The 17,692-nt window shown below is 47.4% G+C and overlaps 2 protein-coding genes across 8 annotated transcripts; one reads left to right on the forward strand and one right to left on the reverse strand.

The window, feature by feature from the left end:
• Positions 1-1,738: 1,738 nt before the first annotated feature.
• On the reverse strand, positions 1,739-6,037 carry LOC120825559 (fascin). Of its 2 annotated transcripts, none has more exons than XM_040187216.2 (6): positions 4,881-6,037; positions 3,420-3,576; positions 3,216-3,337; positions 2,880-3,050; positions 2,519-2,783; positions 1,739-2,309 (listed from the first exon to the last, which is right to left on the reverse strand). In XM_040187216.2, exons 1-5 carry the CDS (start codon positions 5,701-5,703, stop codon positions 2,578-2,580), a joined length of 1,479 nt encoding a protein of 492 aa, XP_040043150.2. In that variant the 5' UTR covers positions 5,704-6,037; the 3' UTR covers positions 1,739-2,309; positions 2,519-2,577. The 2 variants fall into 2 exon arrangements, with proteins under 2 accessions (XP_040043150.2, XP_040043151.2); XM_040187217.2 differs by having other exon boundaries at positions 2,515-2,783; positions 4,881-5,827.
• Positions 6,038-8,367: 2,330 nt separating this feature from the next.
• On the forward strand, positions 8,368-17,263 carry iqce (IQ motif containing E). 6 transcript variants are annotated; one of them, XM_078079550.1, is made up of 21 exons: positions 8,368-8,850; positions 9,199-9,240; positions 9,321-9,366; positions 9,443-9,592; positions 10,312-10,413; positions 10,497-10,567; positions 10,773-10,886; positions 10,965-11,015; positions 11,099-11,169; positions 11,258-11,330; positions 11,510-11,550; positions 12,141-12,319; positions 12,901-12,956; positions 13,035-13,264; positions 13,413-13,520; positions 13,713-13,992; positions 14,111-14,197; positions 14,545-14,672; positions 14,794-14,885; positions 16,174-16,269; positions 16,374-17,263. In XM_078079550.1, the coding sequence occupies exons 1-21, from the start codon at positions 8,779-8,781 to the stop codon at positions 16,496-16,498; spliced, it is 2,214 nt and encodes a 737-aa protein (XP_077935676.1). In that variant the 5' UTR covers positions 8,368-8,778; the 3' UTR covers positions 16,499-17,263. The 6 variants fall into 6 exon arrangements, with proteins under 6 accessions (XP_077935676.1, XP_077935677.1, XP_040043144.2 ...); XM_078079551.1 differs by having other exon boundaries at positions 16,174-16,251; XM_040187210.2 differs by having other exon boundaries at positions 12,168-12,319.
• The last annotated feature ends 429 nt before the right edge of the window (positions 17,264-17,692 follow it).

A 17,692-nucleotide genomic window follows, 5' to 3' on the forward strand; every position in this document is an offset into this window, starting at 1 on the left:
AAGTTCCCACAACAAGCTGATGGAACACTTCATTGATCTACCTGCTCATGCAATGTTGACAATGACATTTTGAACTGGAACGAGCCTGAGTCATGAAAAACAGAGGCTTCTAAATTGTCTTGTAGATAAAAAGCTCAAGATCACCTTCAAATCGTCCGCACTAGATGGCAGCATCAGACTCATCAGTTAAACCTTTTCAGAAGTTATGCAGACTGGAATACTGCTGTTGTAATTCAGCCATGTAAAATTATCGTACATTCTTATTAAAAGTTTCGGTCAAGAAAAAGTTCATCCTTGACATTTAAAATATTTTTTAACTTGTGATGTCCACTCACTGGGTTTCTTCCAGAGCTTTCCACCGCTTACACTCTGAGCCAAATCCAACCATTGATGAAATCCACCTAAACGTGTGGCCTTTAATGAATGTCCCGTCCGTTGTTTGTGGAGCAGCTGCAAACTTTATACCCGGTGACATCACCGGATTGAGACTTACTGAGTGTACCTCATGTGGAAATAACATATTGGAATACTTAATTTAGGCCATGTCCCCCTTTAAGAGGCTGGATGATTGTCTTAAAATAAGCACATCTTCTCTTTTCATCTTCCACCTCGTTCATCTCCGGTCTTCCTCCTCCGCTCATCATCCGTCGTCCACTCAAGTGCTGTGTGAGAGTATTGTTCTATTCCTGTGAGCACATGTTAAAGCTCTAATTTATACAGGTCCTCTTTCAATTATTACAAGGTTGATTAAGCTTATCGATTCATAGTCCGAACATTCCTCCTCCTCCTCCTCCTCCTCCTCCTCATGGCCTGCCATTTACCTGTTACCATGGCAACATGCAAGGCAGCTTCTGTGAGGGGCTGTAGGATGCCGGTCGGGTTGGTTCCTGTGTTTGCCTTTGTCAGATCGCACACGTGAAGCGTGGCACACGTCAGGTTGACTGTTTTCAAAGAGGAGGAGAGCAAAGTTTCCTCTGCAGCAGGATGGAGAAAGTGGAGTAGGTTACCGCCCTCCACCCGTTCCTCCCTTTCCCTTCTACAGTTTTGGCACAGCGAGATCTCCAGGGGGACGTGGCGCTTTCATCCTGCTCCCACACTACAGCGGTGGTAGAAATCATGACAATGGATTTTTTTTTTTTTTAACAGCACAAGATGGCGGTTTTTGGATCGTTAAACTGAAGCCTGGATGTTCTATTTTCTATAATAATGATCCAGGGTTTAGGGTGAAAGAAGAAACATGAATATTATATATTAAGCTGTCTAGCAGGATCAATTCATTGTTTGGTTTGATTTAATAACAGTATAAATGCACCATTTCATTTGACTCCAGCTTGTTAGGGTCATACGATTTCTTACCCTCAAAGAACCTCTGCAGGCGGAGTGTCAATAGTATGCGGATATTTGGAAATAGATTAAAAAAGGATTGCAGGAGAATTGCATTGGTTCCTTTTGACAAAAAAAGCGATTTCTTAATTAAATTAATTCAGAACATTTGACAAAACTAGTTTGTTCAGCAGGATAAATAAAAAGCTGACTCACTTTAGTGTTTTAGGTTCCTGCAGGACTCGCTTGCTGGTGCCACAGTGCAGCCACGTGTCACCTTACTGCCAACAGTGTCCTTTGAGACTTCACGTTTGGTCGAAAGAACAGCTCATTAAAAACAGTTGGCAGGAAGGTCTGTGAAATATACATCAATGCATTCAGAAAGTGATGAATAAAAAATGAAATCAAGACGTTCTGCTGTCAAGAGGAAAAACTTTATTGTGTTGATTTCAAATGCAAGAAGATGAAAAAGACCGAAGTGCTCTATGGAAGGCAAGGCCACAATTACAGCCAGAGAGACTCTTTCATCGTGTTTAAACACAGCAGCACCCAACCGAAGACACACATGTGCTTTGGACATTTCGCAATTGGGACATTATTGTGCAGACTTTGAGTCACTGGAAGAATTAAATGTATCCAGGACTGCATGTTTACGTGCATGGAGAGTAACTATTCCTTCTCAGTGAGTCAATCCAAAAAAAGCTCCATTTGTTTCCTTTTTAAGTGATCAAAAACATTACACCAAGTCAGGATGGGATTACGGTCATTAAAAAGGGAAACCTTTGACTACTTCATGTGGTTGTATCGGTCAGTACAAAGGATCCTTAAGGTGGTTAAATCTGCCATCCCATCCCAAAACACACTTGAACTCAGTTTCCATGGTTACTATGTTTTTTGAAGCATTCACCAACAAAGACAGCCTTTATTTACAGCAGAAACATGTCGATCCAACGTTCATTAATCTGATGCGTGTTGTGCTTTATAGTCTGAAAAAGAGGAGCGGAAAGCAGCGTTAAGAGACCGCGGGACATTTAACGGTATTATGAGTTATAGACTTCAATACGTTCTCGTACACCACGGAGAGGCACACAACGAACAGCAATCGTCCTCACCTTTGTTAGGTACAGTGGTGTTAATGTGACTGGAGGTGCAATGACACACACACACACATATGCAAGAAAGAACAGCTACCTACAGTATCTATGAATAGTTGGAAGGGTCGGCTTGGACAGTGAAGCTCGGCTGTGCTCCTCCTCAGTATTCCCAGCGGGTGGCGCCGTCTAGCGAGTCGGCGCTGGCCTTGAGCCCCCCGGCGTGGTCCCCTTTCAGGTACTTCCCCCCCGGGGCGCGGATGGCCATCTTGTTGAGGTCGCAGAACTCAAGGAGGAACTGGACAGGAGCGTCGCTGCCGCACGCCACCGCCGCGTCGTCTCCGACGCACCAATACTTGCCCTGGGAGTCTGGACAGACGGCACGACAACGATACGCCACCAGGTCGCGAACGTGATGGCGCCTCTGGCCTCTAGAAGGCAGGTGTTTAACAGGGCAATGCTAACCTTTAAGGGAGTAAGCGCCGTTGTGGAACTCCAGCTGGAAAACGTCGTACGATGCTCGGTTGGAGTCCAGAGTCGCCAGTCCTGGCTTGCGAGCGCCGATGAAACCGTGCTCGCCGCGAAGGACGATGATGGGACGGTTGATGAGCTTCATCAGGAACTGCTCCGCCTCCCCTGAAGAGACAGGAGACAGGCTTCGTTGTCCCCCAAAAAAGATCTTGTTTTCGGTACTGCTCCTCGTCGTTCAGATGGAAAGATAAGGTCAGATATCGGTCTTTCCCAGAGAAGGTCCAGGCAACTGGGACCCCCCCCCCCCCCCCGTAGAGACCCGTCACTGACCTGCGCTGTCCACGGTGGCAGCCAGCTGTCCGTTCCTCTTAGCGATCACGTACTTGCTGTTGGCCGCACGCACACACACGCGACCGTCACGCCACTCCAGCTCGAAGTAGCTGTCAGCTGACCTGCGACACAAACGCAGAGATCCAGTGTGTGAACTTGTGTCATATTTAGCATGATGCAATGTGTGTGTGTGTGTGTGGTTACTTGGTGGAGGCAGTGCACTGCAGTCCTCCGCTCGCTGTCAGAGTCCAGTATTTCCCAGCGGCGGTTCTGAAGGCGCACTTCCTGTCCTCACGGCTCATCTCCAACTGGAAGACTTCCTGGTCCCCCTCCTCGTCCTGATTGGCTGACAGGTCGATGCCTGGAGGACAGCGGAGCAGTGCGTTGTCATTTCGTCCCTGCAGGTTCTCCTCCTTGATTTAAACTCGGCTCATGCTTAATTTGTGAGGATCCCCAGAGAGATTCTTAAAATCTGCCTACAAGTCAATTCTCAATGTGGAAAACTATGAAACATTGTACATTTGATTATTGAGCAGTTATCAGTCAAATCTGCCGAAAATTGTCTTATGATTGCATTCTGATCTAATGACGATACAGTGGACAAAGATCTCTGAAGACACAAACAAGTCTCAGAAATGTAGGACTTTTACTCTGAAAGACTTTAAGCAAAACAGTGTTTAAAAAGTGAGGGCCTGGTAGAATACAGAACATTAAAAACAAACCCAACCTGTCAAGCTGTGCACTTTAAAAACATAGTACATGGATGCATGAAATACTAGCGTTCATGCAAACATCAAACTGATGTAGTTTCTGGTCAGCCGATGAAGCAAAGCCCAATACTCTGCTTCCGTCAAGCTCCATTTGGGTGAACACTAAACTGGAGCGAAGGATTTGTCCCTTTGGCTGCCATGGTGGGATGCGACCAAAACAACGAGCTGCAGGACATGAACGCGCTTGGTGGGTTTTCCGTGGATCCGTCAGCGACACCTTCCCCGCACGGCAGGTTCTCATTTGACCTCGATAATTGGACTCATTGTCAGTGTGGCCATTTGTTTCCACAACATTCAGCGATTCATTAAGGGACCTGACACAAAAAACTGCGTTCGTCCACTGAAGGTACCGGGGGCTCCCACCCTCTGCAGTCACTGACCTACAACGACCTCATCACAACACGATCGTCTTCCTCACACACACACACACACACACACTCTCTGCTGTCAGTGATCCGTATGTGCACGGCAGACTGCGACTGAGTGGCGACAAGACAAAGAGGCTGCACAAAGACCCACATCAAGCAACGTCTGAGTCACAACCACCTGTATTTTTTACTGCCTTTCCTCCCCTCTTTGTCTCCTCCAGGTCCTCTACGTCTCGTCCCATTCAGAGATGCACAATCAGAGCTCGACTGCAGGCTGAAACTGAACCAGCAGCCACAATGCAGGGGTAGAATTACTGCAGAGAAAATGTCAAGCTAACGGCAGGGGCCGGCCGACGGGAGGGTGGGTGGGGGAGAAAGTGAGAGTATGATAATGAAAGACACATGGTGTGGGGGGGGAGATAAATGAAGAAGCGGGAGTCTCTCATTATGTCCCTCTCCGCCACAGACGCGCATCACAATCCTGCAATCCTGCATGGTAAAATGCCCCCCCCCCCGCGGAGCCTCACCTTGCCTCGTGGACACGTTGCGCTCGTTGCGCGCGGTCAGCACCACCTGCGCGTGGCTGCGCTCGAGGCCGAACAGTTCGTCCTTCCCCGCCCGCGTGCTTTTGCCAGACTTCATCGTGCCGGTCGGGCCCGAGGGCGCCAGGTAGCGGCCGTCGCAGTCGCGGAACGCCACCTTCCCCGAGCGGAACTCCAGCACGAACCCCGTGCGCGCCTCCGTGCGCGCGGCCAGGCCGCCGTCGTTGCGCAGGAAGCGGTTGTCGGAGGTGCCGAGGTGGTAGCGCTGGTCGCGGTAGACCAGCGTGACGAGCGAGTCCACCCCCCAGGGGACGTCGCGGTCTATCGACACCTCGCGCTCGCTCAGGTGCGCGAAACGCTTGCGCGCCAGGCTGTACAGGTTGACCTGCGGGTGCACGGCCAGGTGCACGCTCCACCTCACCGCCGGCGCGGCGGCCTGCGCGAAGCAGGTGATCCGGTCCTCGCTGCCGCACAGGTAGCGGCCGTGGGGCTCGGACTGCAGGGACCACCGGCCGTCCTCGTGCGCGGTCACCACGAAGCGGCAGTCCCTGCCGCCGCGCGCCTCGCTGTCCGCGGTCACGTTGCCGTCTTTGTCCGCGGCGAGGTAGCGGCCCAGGTGGGAGCGGAGGAACGCGGCGCTGCCGTCCTCGCCGCTCTGCTCCAGGGTCCACGTCTGCTTCTTCTTCAGGCTGCCGGCCGAGGCGTTGATTTTAAAGCCGAAGGTCTCCGCCGTCAGGTATTTGCCCTCGACGTTGATGAGCCCCAGAGGGATCTGCAGGAGGTCCCCCGCGGCGCCGTTTGCAGACATGTTTTGCCGTGTGTCAAGAAGAAGAGAGCAGGCGAGATGTTCGACTTTAGAGAGACGGAGAGAGAGAGAGGGGGATTGTGGGGGTGTCTGAGGGAGGGACAGCCAGAGAGAGAGAGAGGGGGAGGGAGGGAGATGCTGTCTGCTGACTGAGGAGGATGAAGATGAAGATGATGATGAGTGTCCTGACTGCAGATCCAGACCGCCTAGTTTAGAGAAGAGGGATTTTTCCTTCCTTTATGGGCGGCACACGCCCAAATTACAGGCCCGGGGAGCTGGATGGAGAATCACTGCAATTTGGGGAAAGCAGCCCACATGTTCATGTACTTCACACAGTATTATCCAAACCATGAGGTACTTACCCTGGTCCCCCCCACCCTCCCCCTACTTTCCCTCCCTCTAATTGAGATGTGCTCATCCTCAGTTCCACATGGATAGAGCCATTCACCCACTGATAGAACAGTGTTTGTCTTCAGAGCTGTGTGTGTGTGTGTGTGTGTGTGTGTGTGTGTGTGTGTGAGAGAGAGAGAGAGAGAGAGAGAGAGAGAGAGAGAGAAATGGGTTCGGACGAGGTAACCGCACGAGATGGTGTGACCAGGTCTGTTCACTGTGCGGGAAGAGGTATCACGATTAGTGAGACCACCACGACACACCGTGCGTCACATTACAAAAACACAAGTTGTGCACTTATAGTCCCATTTGATTCAAAGATACACAGATATCATTGTCGTCAACGTATGGTGAGTTTAGCAAAATGACATTTTCTGGAAACAAGGGCAGATTCTGCAGAGCAATTACCGAGTGTATTGGATTCGATGCTGATATGTTAATGTGTAAACAGCATTTCGCTGTTCGTTTTAACCAGCGACTACTTTAATGAAACAATCTTCCCAAACTATACTGTGTATCTATTGTGCTTCGGAGGACACGCGTGGAAATGAGACGTGTCCAAAACGATAATTCAGGGTTTTAAGCAGCTGTTTCCTGACCTCCCTCCCGTTTCCGTCCGCTGGTCAAACCCAGCCCATCTCCTCTGGACTCGGTCAGGACCCTGGAGAGACAGTTACCGTAAAGGGGACATTTGTGTCCTGTAATGTGTATTGTCCTATAAGTCAGTTTCTGTTTTCAACTAGAATAACTTTTACAAAAAGCATGCACATATGCATAAGTTTACGTGTATGTTTTCTCACTGATCTGTTCGACAGTGCAAAGTGATTATCTGAAGGAGTCTGAGGGTCTGTGATCAGGACTCGGCCTCCTGAGGACAAGAGGACCCGCCTGGGAGCCGTCCAGCCCTTCATGAGGCAGTTGGAAAAAGCACGGCCTGGGTTCAGTTCAGAACACATCGCCCCCGTCTGGGCATCCGGTGAACAACACTGAGATTAGACATTGATCCTCATGATCACCCGATTATTAAACATAGAAACAGAGATTCCAACTATACGGACAACCGTGGTCAGTCACGTCCCTCTTCATCGGTCACTGATCAAATTATCATTCATCGTCATTTATTTCCTTGTTAACTTTGCTAGGGCTAGGGTTTGGAACAAACGACTGTCCGGCTCAAATGAGATGCGATGGGTTTGTCCGCCATGAGCCAAAGTCTGCTGGTCTGCGTGTCTGTGTGGGGCCCCGGGGGGTCCAGCACCTGTATCAACACAGACCATGAGAATGTGATGCAATCACAGGAGGCCGGGGGAGAGCGTGAAGAACAGTGCAGGAGGAGAAAATGGCATCGAGGTGTACGTTCCCAAATGCCCCCAAAACTCACTTCCATGTTTCCACGTTAAAACGGAGCTCATTGGGCCGCGGTGGTCTCCTGTACAGGTCAAGAGAGGGCAGCATCCATGTTAACTTCTTTTTCTCATTAGGTGTATTATGGGTCTCTTTGCTCTCCCATTTAGGGACCAAAAGAAGGAGGGAGAAAGAGATGTAAGAAGAAAGTCCACAAGAAAAGCAAGAAGTAGTTTTGTTACAATGCAACTATTTGAAGTATTACAACATGTCGAATCAGACAGAGTGCTTCGTGTACGTTTCAGAATATACCCAGACGTACAAAAACATACAACATTTAAAACAATTGCAGCAAGATTACATTTCCTAAAGCTACTGTGACAATAATGATTTCTTTGATTTGGTAATGTATTCGACAGTACATAAAAACGACCACTTTTTTATAAATGTTTTTAATATGCAATAATTTTGTGCATTTGTCAAATGTTATGTACTGGTCATCACGGGGTCCAATGTTTGCTTGTTGTTGTCAGGATCGTCTATCAAGCTGTGAAAGGAACATCAGTCTCAAAAGTCTCCTTTACCCCCCCCCCCCCCCCCCCCCGTACTTCCCAGCGTCCTTCTCTCCTGCTGCTGGAGGACATCCCACCTTTACCAACCAATGGGCAACGTGAGGGAAGGAGTCAGAAGCAACGATCACTATTGACCGTTGGCCTTGGTTTCACTTATTAGCTCCATCAAGCTAAACAATGCTTGAAACTGGTTTCAAATTTCAAAATAAGCGTCTTATTGGAAAAACGTGTTCCCGTTTTCTGAAACATTTTTACAACCATGCGCCTTGCACACACATGAGCGGGATCTAAACTATATATATTATTATAAATATATTGTAATAAACTTAATGTAATTAATTTATTATTATTTACTAGCTTTATTGTGAAGGCACGCCCTCGTCGCTTCCGGTATGCCTCTGACTTCTTCTAGCTAGTTTGATGCGGCTCGTAACCAGCCGCCCGGTTGCTAGACGACTCGATCCGCAACACCGACGTGAACACGGTGACCGCTGCAACGGAGGAAAACAACATTTTAACGGGTTTCAGGACGATACGGTCAACGGTGTCCACCAACGGGTCGTGAGGCGCACAACCCGCGGAATTAACGGCGACGAACACCCGTGTTTTAGTCCAGCTAACGTCTCTTTTGTTGAGCCACCGATTAGTCCTGAAGTCGGGATTTATTTGTTTTATTAATTTGTTACTTAGGGGGAAAAAATGAGAGGATTCACGTACACACGGAGAAAGTCAAGTTGTCCCGACTCGACGTAACGTTGCGCTTTCCCCCGCTATGCTGAGGACCGATGCTAAGATGTCTCTGGAGACCAGCGACGTTCTGACGGATGAAGACTGCGAGGAGCTGGTGAGTCCACGATACGAGTGTCCCCGAGTCTGTCAAGTTGTTTTACCGACCCGTTAACGTTAAGTTACCTATTTAAAATCTGGAGTTGTGCCATTTACGACACTTGTGCCCGACCCTTAAACCCATCAGTCTACTGCAGTTGACACCAACACTTTGGGCTCGAATAGGAGCTTTGTTTGTTTGTTGATTATCTGATTTAGAGAACTTTTACAGGTCTGTAAAGGTGGAAGTGTTTTGTATAATTCCCCGCCCCCCTCCCCCCAACTCTCCTAAAAAATGATAACTGTAAATTTGCATTGTTTTAATTGTCATCTCTTTCCAAATGGCTCACTCGTGTGTCTAACGTAGGGCGAGGATTGCTTCTCTTTCTCCGCTGATGTTTTGGAGAAGGTAAACAAGTGCATGAATTAAATCAGTTTTATCGACACACGTCTCATCTGCTTTAACACTTTGATTTCGTTCGCCATCAGATAAAAAGAACCAAGAGATCCTCCTGCAAGCCTCCTCCGTCTCCACGTAAGACCCGCTCAGCTGCCCTGCGCTGACAGCCTGACGCCCTAACAAACCAATGATCGTTTATGTGTGTGCACAGGGTCTCCATACCTCTCCAGCATGAATATGAACCCCAGGAGGGCAGCGGTGGCGGCCTGGAGACTGCCGAGGGCCTCCCTCGGGGACACCAGAGGTGACCCTCTTGGGGGGAGCGGCCCAGCTCGCATCACGTCCCTCAGCAACGGCCATGGTAATTATCGCACAAACAAACCCAACACACACACACACGCACGTAAAGAGTGCACACGGTCTCCTCAGGAGGGATGGCGGGACGAGTGGCTGCTTCAACACGGAAGTTAGCTGTAGAGATCCAAAACATTTTTTTTGTACCAGGCTGTTTATTCCTTGCAGTGAAGTGGGAAGAAGGGCATTTTTAATAGGACGATCTATTATATATTATTATTATTATATATATATTATATATTCTATATATTTAAACCTACATAAATTATTTTTATTTGGCCACTTGAGGGCAGAATAACAATAACATAAAAAAAATCCAAACCTTTTTTTCAGTGAACTGATATATAGAAAATACCACCAAGAGCAACCAGCTAAAACTGATTAAAGAAATCACGACGGTTATAATTGTTTTTTGTTTGACAATCGTTTCGGGAGGTATTGATTTATTGATTGAAGGATTTAACTCATTATCGTGTTGAGGATGCAGTTAACGGTGCTGCTCCACTTGCGTTACACAGAGTAATGTTAATGTTATTTAACCTACACGCACTGACACAACAATAGGGACACAATAATAGAAACACCTCCATGATGAATCACCACGTTGTCGTCTGATCCCTTGTTGTGTAGAATAAATGGATTGCTGCAGTTTCAGAGCTCAGACCACAAAGTTCTCTCCGCTGTTGCTCAATGCACTGACGTGAGACGCGTGCGCCTCTTCTTCAGATGCGTCCCAGACGTTAAGGTCGGAGTTTGATGTCACCTCAGAGCTTCTCAAACAGACCTTGAGCACGAGGCAGCACAAGCATCTCCACTCTGGATCCAACGGTGAGACTGTGCGTCGGTGCAAGAAAAGCGGAGGACAGACCAGCGTGGGCGTTTTTTTATTCCAGCATCTCTCTGCGTTGCAGGCGTCACCGGCGGCACGGTGGACTACAGAGAGAAGGAGAGCATGTACGACGAGATCATTCGACTCAAGAAGGTAAAGAGTTTTTGAAACCCACGCGACGTCTGCCGAGATGCCCTCGAGCTGTTCTCTAACTTTTATTCCTCCGCAGAAGACTGTTGTTTCCCCCACGCTGATTAAAAGTCCGTCTAGATTGGACCCCCTCTGGAGTCTCCACATGCACGTTCCTCTCGTGACTTTGTTGTTGTGTGGTGACTCGCTGGTGCTTTCTCTTCTGCAGAGTCTCCAGGAACAGAAGTCCGACAAAAAGCAGATGAAAGCCAAACTCCGCCGCCTGGAGGAGGATAACGCTAAGAGAGAGAAACAGATAGAGGAGCTGTTGGATCCCACTAAAGTACGATCCCCACATTCGTATTTGTTTGTACTTAAAACAATAGATCTGTCCCTAAAGGGTTCAAACATTCCTTCGTAGGGATCTGAATATACTCGTAGTTTGGTGGATAAGAAAAGAGAGGGCAGTGTGGTGAGTATGTCCAGCCGGTGCCAGAGACCGCTCTTCTGATTTATTCCACACGGATTTTGTAAACTTGATTTCTCTCCATCAAGGTTCTGAACGGGCTGAAGCAGAGAATCCTGAAGCTGGAGCAGCAGTGTAGAGAGAAAGAAAAAGCCCTGAGGTGAAACGCTCTCCCGCCTGGGCTCAAGTCCAGTTGGTTCATCCGTGGAGCTGCAGAATATTCAGATTATTATTTTTTGTCTCTCCAGTAAGCTACAAAGCGAGCTGAGGACCACTAACCTGGAGGAGCTGAAGATCACAGTGGAAACCTACTTTGACGAGGTGACACGTCTGCCTGTGACTTTTAAACCCAAATGTTAAACTTATTATTTGAGCACCGGAAACAATCGGCGAAGGAATGAGAGAAGCTCTGGCACTTTAAATGGTTTGTCATCATCACGTTTAAATGGAAACCTTCACCCAACTTGTGGTGTGCATGTTTGCGGGGTTTCTTCTTTCAGATCCAGAGGCTGAGGATGCTTCTCGAAGCTGCGGAGAAAAGGTTGGCAATTTATATCCGATCAATTTCATGCCCCCCCCCCGTTTGTTTATTTGAGGACCGAATCGTGTCCTGGAGCTGTAACATCATTCAGTTTCACCCACTTCCGCCTCTGAGGAAACGCGTGTCCATGTCGCCCGGAGTAAAGTCCTGCAGGGATGATTGATTTTGGGATGCAGATCCCCGGGAGGTTAGCATCACGCTGGATCCCTCTGGTGATCTCACAGGGTTTTTCTATTGTATTGTTGCAATAAATCTATTTCAAATACATATGATTATGATACTTAGTTTTATTTTTGAAGCCACAATTAGTATATATCAAATAAATAATAATCTACCGCATTCCACTCCAGGGCGTTTATGGACGGTCTGTAAATGATAAAATCTCTTAAACTTGTGTTAAACGCGGGCCTTATGACAGACATCTAACCAAAAACCTTTTTAAGAAACTTTAAAACTCGGAGGGAAAGAAACCGCAGGAGAAAAACTGCAAACTCATTTCCGTTTAGGACTCGTTTAGGATGTGGGCGGGTCCAGTAATATACATCTATATCTGTATAACACCTGCCATCCCCACATTAAATGATGAGAAGCCCTGCGTCTCCCTTTCCGGTCTGCAGCAGTCGAGCGGAGAGCAAATGCTCCCAGAGGCAGCAGAAAGCTTTGAGCTCCACGGTTCATCGTCTCTCCGGCAGCCTGAAGCAGCTCCAGCAGGAGAACGCGGCGCTGCGAGAGGAGCTCGACACCGACGGCCCCGCGGGAGGAACCAAAGGTCTTTGCTCACACGCGGAAACCACATCGGCTGCTACACAAACCCATCAAAAGACATTCACTTCCCCGTCCTCTGGTCGTCGGGTCGCAGCGTGGGCCCCTCCTCGAAACCTGGCGCGTTGTGACCGAACCGCCTGCAGGGTGAACTCGGGATGAGAAATGAGACGAGCGAATGCAAAATGTTACGCGTTTCTTTCCACTCAGAGAAATATGCTTGAAAGTATTTCACACGTTGATCCTGTGAGTCAGGAATCCGCTTTTCATCTCAGAAAAACAAACTGCCGACTCATCAGAAAAGCTAAAAACATGAATATATTCAGAGGGAATCAGAAATTTAGCTCCTCAAATAATAAAATGCTGCATAGCGGTGTAAAATATGTCTACCAACTTGTATTACGTTATGTGCTATTTAATATCACAGTATTAGTATTCATCATGTTCAATATTTTTCCTTGGAAATCAGTTAAGAATCATTTTTGATAGACTCGTACCAACACATTTCCTTCAAAGCATGGAGCGCACAATATTGTGATGTATTGTTATTTTGATCTGTCCGGCCGATGTTAAGTGTGTGTGTCCTAGGTTACAGAGAGTGGAGCAAGCAGAGACTGTTGAGAAGGCTGCTGGAGGTGGAGAAGGTGAGAGAAACCTCTGACCAGCTGGGGAGTCACCTGTGACGCTTTGCCACAGACCGACTTGCTCTCTCGTCCTATCAGAGGCTGGAGGACGGCAGAGGACCCGCCCACGCGGCGCAGCGCAGCGGCCGATTGGACCGGGGGGTCCAGGCCACCCACACGGAGGCTCCCGGGTTCACCGCGTCAACAGAGGCAACGGTCTCCGTGGGAACCGTCACGGAGGAGGGGGGGGAGGTTCCCGCTCTGAGAGAACGCCTCGGCCAATTGGAGAAGGAGAGGGCGGAGCTTCAACAGAGGCTGTCAGGCAAAGAGTGAGTGAGCATCAACCGGAGACTGTTTTCATGTGTATTTACTTACGCAGCCGTGATGATAATAATAATCCTCTCAAACCATCATGTGCAGCAGAGCCGATGAGTAGAGATACGAGATTAGTCCTTGAGTGTGTGTTGTGTGTTTCAGTGATGAACTGAGACAGTCGAGGGCAGAAAGAGAAGCGTCGGAGATTGAGACCGAACGGTGGAAAGCTGAGCAGACAAATGAACGGGAGCGAGAGAGGCAGCAGCACACGTACGTTAGAGAGCGCCGCGACATTAATGTGATTAAACGACGCCTCCTTTCACTCTCCATCTCTCTGCTAAGGCAAAATCAAGTCCTCCTCAAACATGTTCATATTCCTGGCATGCATGTTGGGATGCACATTTCACAGCTGGTTTCTTCTAAAAACTCGTTTTCTTTTACGTGTGTCTGTCTGTTTTTCAGACTGGAGCTGGAACAGCTGCTGATGAGGATCCAAACTCTGGAAGAGAAAAGTAAAGCGGCACAAGCGGAGCTCCCTTCTGCCGCGTCGCCCGACGACCGCAGGGACACTGATGCTGGAGTCCGTCCGGAGGAAGGAGGCAAGAGGGATGGTGGAGGTTCAAAGGAGAAAGAGGAGGAGGAGGAGGAGGAGAAGGAGGAGGAAGAGTTGGGAACAGAGGAGAAAGAAAGAGAGAAGTCAGCGTTGGTTATCCAGAGAAACTGGAGGGCGCACAGCAACAGGGTGAGTGTCACATTGGATTATGTAACTGATGCTGATAGTGCTTCTGTAAAACAAACGTCCTGACACTTCGTCCCAGGTCTGTCTCTCTTTATCTCATCTGTCGGCCTTCTGTCTTCAGGACATCGTGATGCTGCAGTCGGCGATGAGAGCTCATCTCCTCAGAGACTCCCGGCTGAAGGACCTGCTAAAAGAAACGCACAAAAAGGTTTCACCCACGCTGCACACTGCAAGAGTCCCGTCACAAAGCATTGCATCTCTCTCACTCATCAGAAGCACTTTAAAACTTTTACTTTCACAATATTGCACTACAGTTTGCACTATAGTCCTCACAACCCCTCCTATCCCTTTGCTTTCTGTGAAGTGGTTTTAAGTGTGAATTAAGTCATATCAATTCCTGCAAATGTGGAACGCTGTGCAGACTGTGCATCTCTCCTCAGACCCCTCGAATAGGAAGCATAAACAATGGAAGCAGCTTCCCGACGTGTTGCGTGCAGAGATTCAGAACACGCTGACTCACCACCTCCATGTTGTTTCCCCAACTCCTGTTTTCAGGCCGTGGAGGCAACAATCCGAAGTGAGGCTGTGTCCTCCGCGGAGGGAGGGTTTGACGCGGTTGCCTTGACGATGATACAGTCCTCATTCAGGGGACACCTGGCTCGCTGCAGCCGCGCAACCGAGAGGTGATTCGCGTTTTACGAGAAGATAAATTGGAAAGTAAAGCTCATGCTAACCGTGAAGTTATTTTTTAAAAGCCTGTGTGTGTGTGTGTGTGTGTGTGTGTGTGTGTGTGTGTGTGTTCAGCTCTGGGTTCTCTGTGCCTTCTCCGATGGGAAACGACGCGCCAACGCTGGCAAAAGGAGGAGCGCGCTCAAAACACCCACACGACACAACAGGTGAGGCTCACACACTTTAAGAGATAGATTCTTCATTGCATATTTACGGACAAAACAAACCGTAGCTGATTCAGAGAACCATGTGGTAAAAAAAGCCACAAAGAAAGGCATTGTTGTTGATACAGGTAAACAAAACCCTGCTGTGTTAATCATACCTTCTATAGTTAATAATGAAAGAAAGAAAAGTCTAAAATGTTATGTTCCAAAATGTCATGGACAAAAGATAAGGTCCAAAAATGTTTTGAACAGAAGTCCAAACACATTCTGTCAAAAAAGCATGAAAATAATTAAATATATGTAAGGTCAAAGAATGTTTTGAAAGAAATGTCCAAATATGTTGTCTCAAAAATGTCATGAAAAAAAAAGTTGGGTTATTAGGTTGAAAATATTTTGGAAAAAAATAGTCAAATTATGTGAGCTCGGAGAGTATCATGGAAAAAATATATTAAGTTGTTTTTTTTAAGTTCAAATATGTTAGCTTGAAGAATGTAAAAAAAAAATGCAAATATAGGTTGAACGCTATTTTGAAAAGAAAATCTACATATTTTTGTTTAAAAGATGCTTTGAAGAAAACTCTGGAGGATTGAAGACACTTCTTTTTATTTGCCTTACTGATACAGTGTAACATTATCACAGCTGTGTGAATGAGATACATCTTCTTTGCTTAAATGAGGTGTAACATGCGTCCGTCCCTTTTTGTACGTGTGAGAGTTTCCCCTCGCAGTCTTGATCCCAACTGTCACTTGTGTGTTTGCTCTTCTTCATGCTGGAGGTTCAGCCCCGATGTTTGTTGGCTACGCACCCCCCCCCCCACACACACACACACACCGCCTCCCACACTCTGCAGCCTGTGGACCAGTCCCATGTTAGAGACCCTGCGACGGGCTCGATACCTTGTTAGGTGGCTTCTTTGATTTTGGATATTGGCGTATTCGACCCTGTTGTAGATCTCTCAAATATTATTGTGTAAAATATTCGGCGAGTGCACAACGCGGGTCAAAGACGCGATGACAATTGATTCTTTCCCGACCTAAACGACCTTGTTAGACTCCCCCCGGCGGTCTCGCAGGTCGACATCAGACGGGCGCATAGAGCAGAGCAGCTACGTCGGCACTTTCCGCCTCCTCTTCCTCCTTCACGAGTCCGCCTGTGCCCGTGGTGTTTACTGACGGATTTAGCGTACGCACCACATCGCACCGCTCCAGGCCGAAGCAGACGAGGGGTCGCAGACAAGAGTATCTGAAACGAAAATGTCCGAAATTTCTTTGTGTCTGTTGTTTTGTTAAAGATGGGGGAAAGCAGGCGGAGGAAGAAGACCCCTGGCTCCTTTCTAGCACTCACTCCACCTGGACGACGGCACCAACTGGTATTGATTTCCCTTTAGGTTGTGTGTTCATTAACCCTCCCACTTTGTAAAGCCGATTGAGTCGAAAGCGATGAATTACTCCCGGTTGATGAAGCACGTTCCCGCCTGTCGTTCTCCTGCAGACCAAACGGAGCTTCGCTGCACAGCTGAGCGCATCGGAGCCGCCGACGCTGATTCCGACGACTCCGATGACATCATCGTATCTCCGTCGCGTCCTCTGAGAAGCAGAGAAGTCTTCATCTTGTAGAACCTCTGGGTTGTGTTTCTTTATGAGTGTGTGTGTGAGAGAGAGAGAAAGTCTGCAGGAAGACCTTCATGTTCCTGCTCAATGTGTCGGATACTGAACCTGCAAACAATATCTGAGATATTCCGATACTAGTCAGGATAACCTTTCACACGCACAACATGCTCTTTCTATAGTAATAACCAGAACATTCGGGGAAGTTGCAGGTTCACCGCGGCACATAAACACCTGATGATCAGGGTCTTAGGACACTGTCCATATGGATCCCATTGTTGGAGAAAGAACTTGATTAAACATAAAATGGAAATCCCTTTTGATCTTCACCTCTTGTGCTTTCTTATTTGTGCCAAAGTGCCTGCTGCATGGTTAATATAATAAAACTTATGGTTATAAATGCATTTGTTTCTCTTAGCCGGACCCGACAAACCGCTTTCAGGTCGCAGGCTTGTAACACGCAAACGGCACCACGCTAATCTACCACGTGCGCTTAGTACTAGGACGGCTGATTGTGAGGTTTGATCGAGGGATAATTCTCTGAACTGATGCACTATTGAGTCTAACTGTGAATAAATTATAGATCCGTCTGCAGCAATACTAAACACACGGGCAGGACAGTGGGGGATACACATGGAGTTTGTATGGATTCGATAATGTGTGTGCTCTATGAAAGAAAAAAGGATCAATGCGGATGAGTGCAGTTTCTTCCGCAGGATGTGTGTAACTTAAACTTCTGAGACTTTCAATAAAAATGCTGTTTTTATAATAAAACCTCTTCATTTGTTTTAATTCTTCAGTGTGGACAAAGCTGCAAATACCAACACCAAACTATGTATTTAAATGTAAAAAGAGTCTCCTCTCTGAGTATGGAAATCGTATTACAGTAATAATATTACTAATTCATAAGTAGTGAAAGTAGTATTTTTTTATGGTTGACACACACATTGATGTTCAACACACTTTTGTGTGAACAGTGCTTCACATTTGCAGTCCATCACATCTGTCTTTGTTACATTTTATATAAAAATAGTAACTAAAAGGAGAATATTTCCCTCATAAATTGGGTAGAAGGATAAAGTAGCAGTAAATGGGTGTTACTCAAATATAATGTAAGTGCCTCTATATCGTGCTTGTAAATTAGCACAGTTTTCTGCAAAACAAGAACATCCCATTAGATACTTGCATTTTACTGTGAATTGT

Source organism: Gasterosteus aculeatus, chromosome 9 (genome assembly GCF_964276395.1).
Source record: "Gasterosteus aculeatus chromosome 9, fGasAcu3.hap1.1, whole genome shotgun sequence".
Classification (NCBI taxonomy): domain Eukaryota; kingdom Metazoa; phylum Chordata; class Actinopteri; order Perciformes; family Gasterosteidae; genus Gasterosteus; species Gasterosteus aculeatus.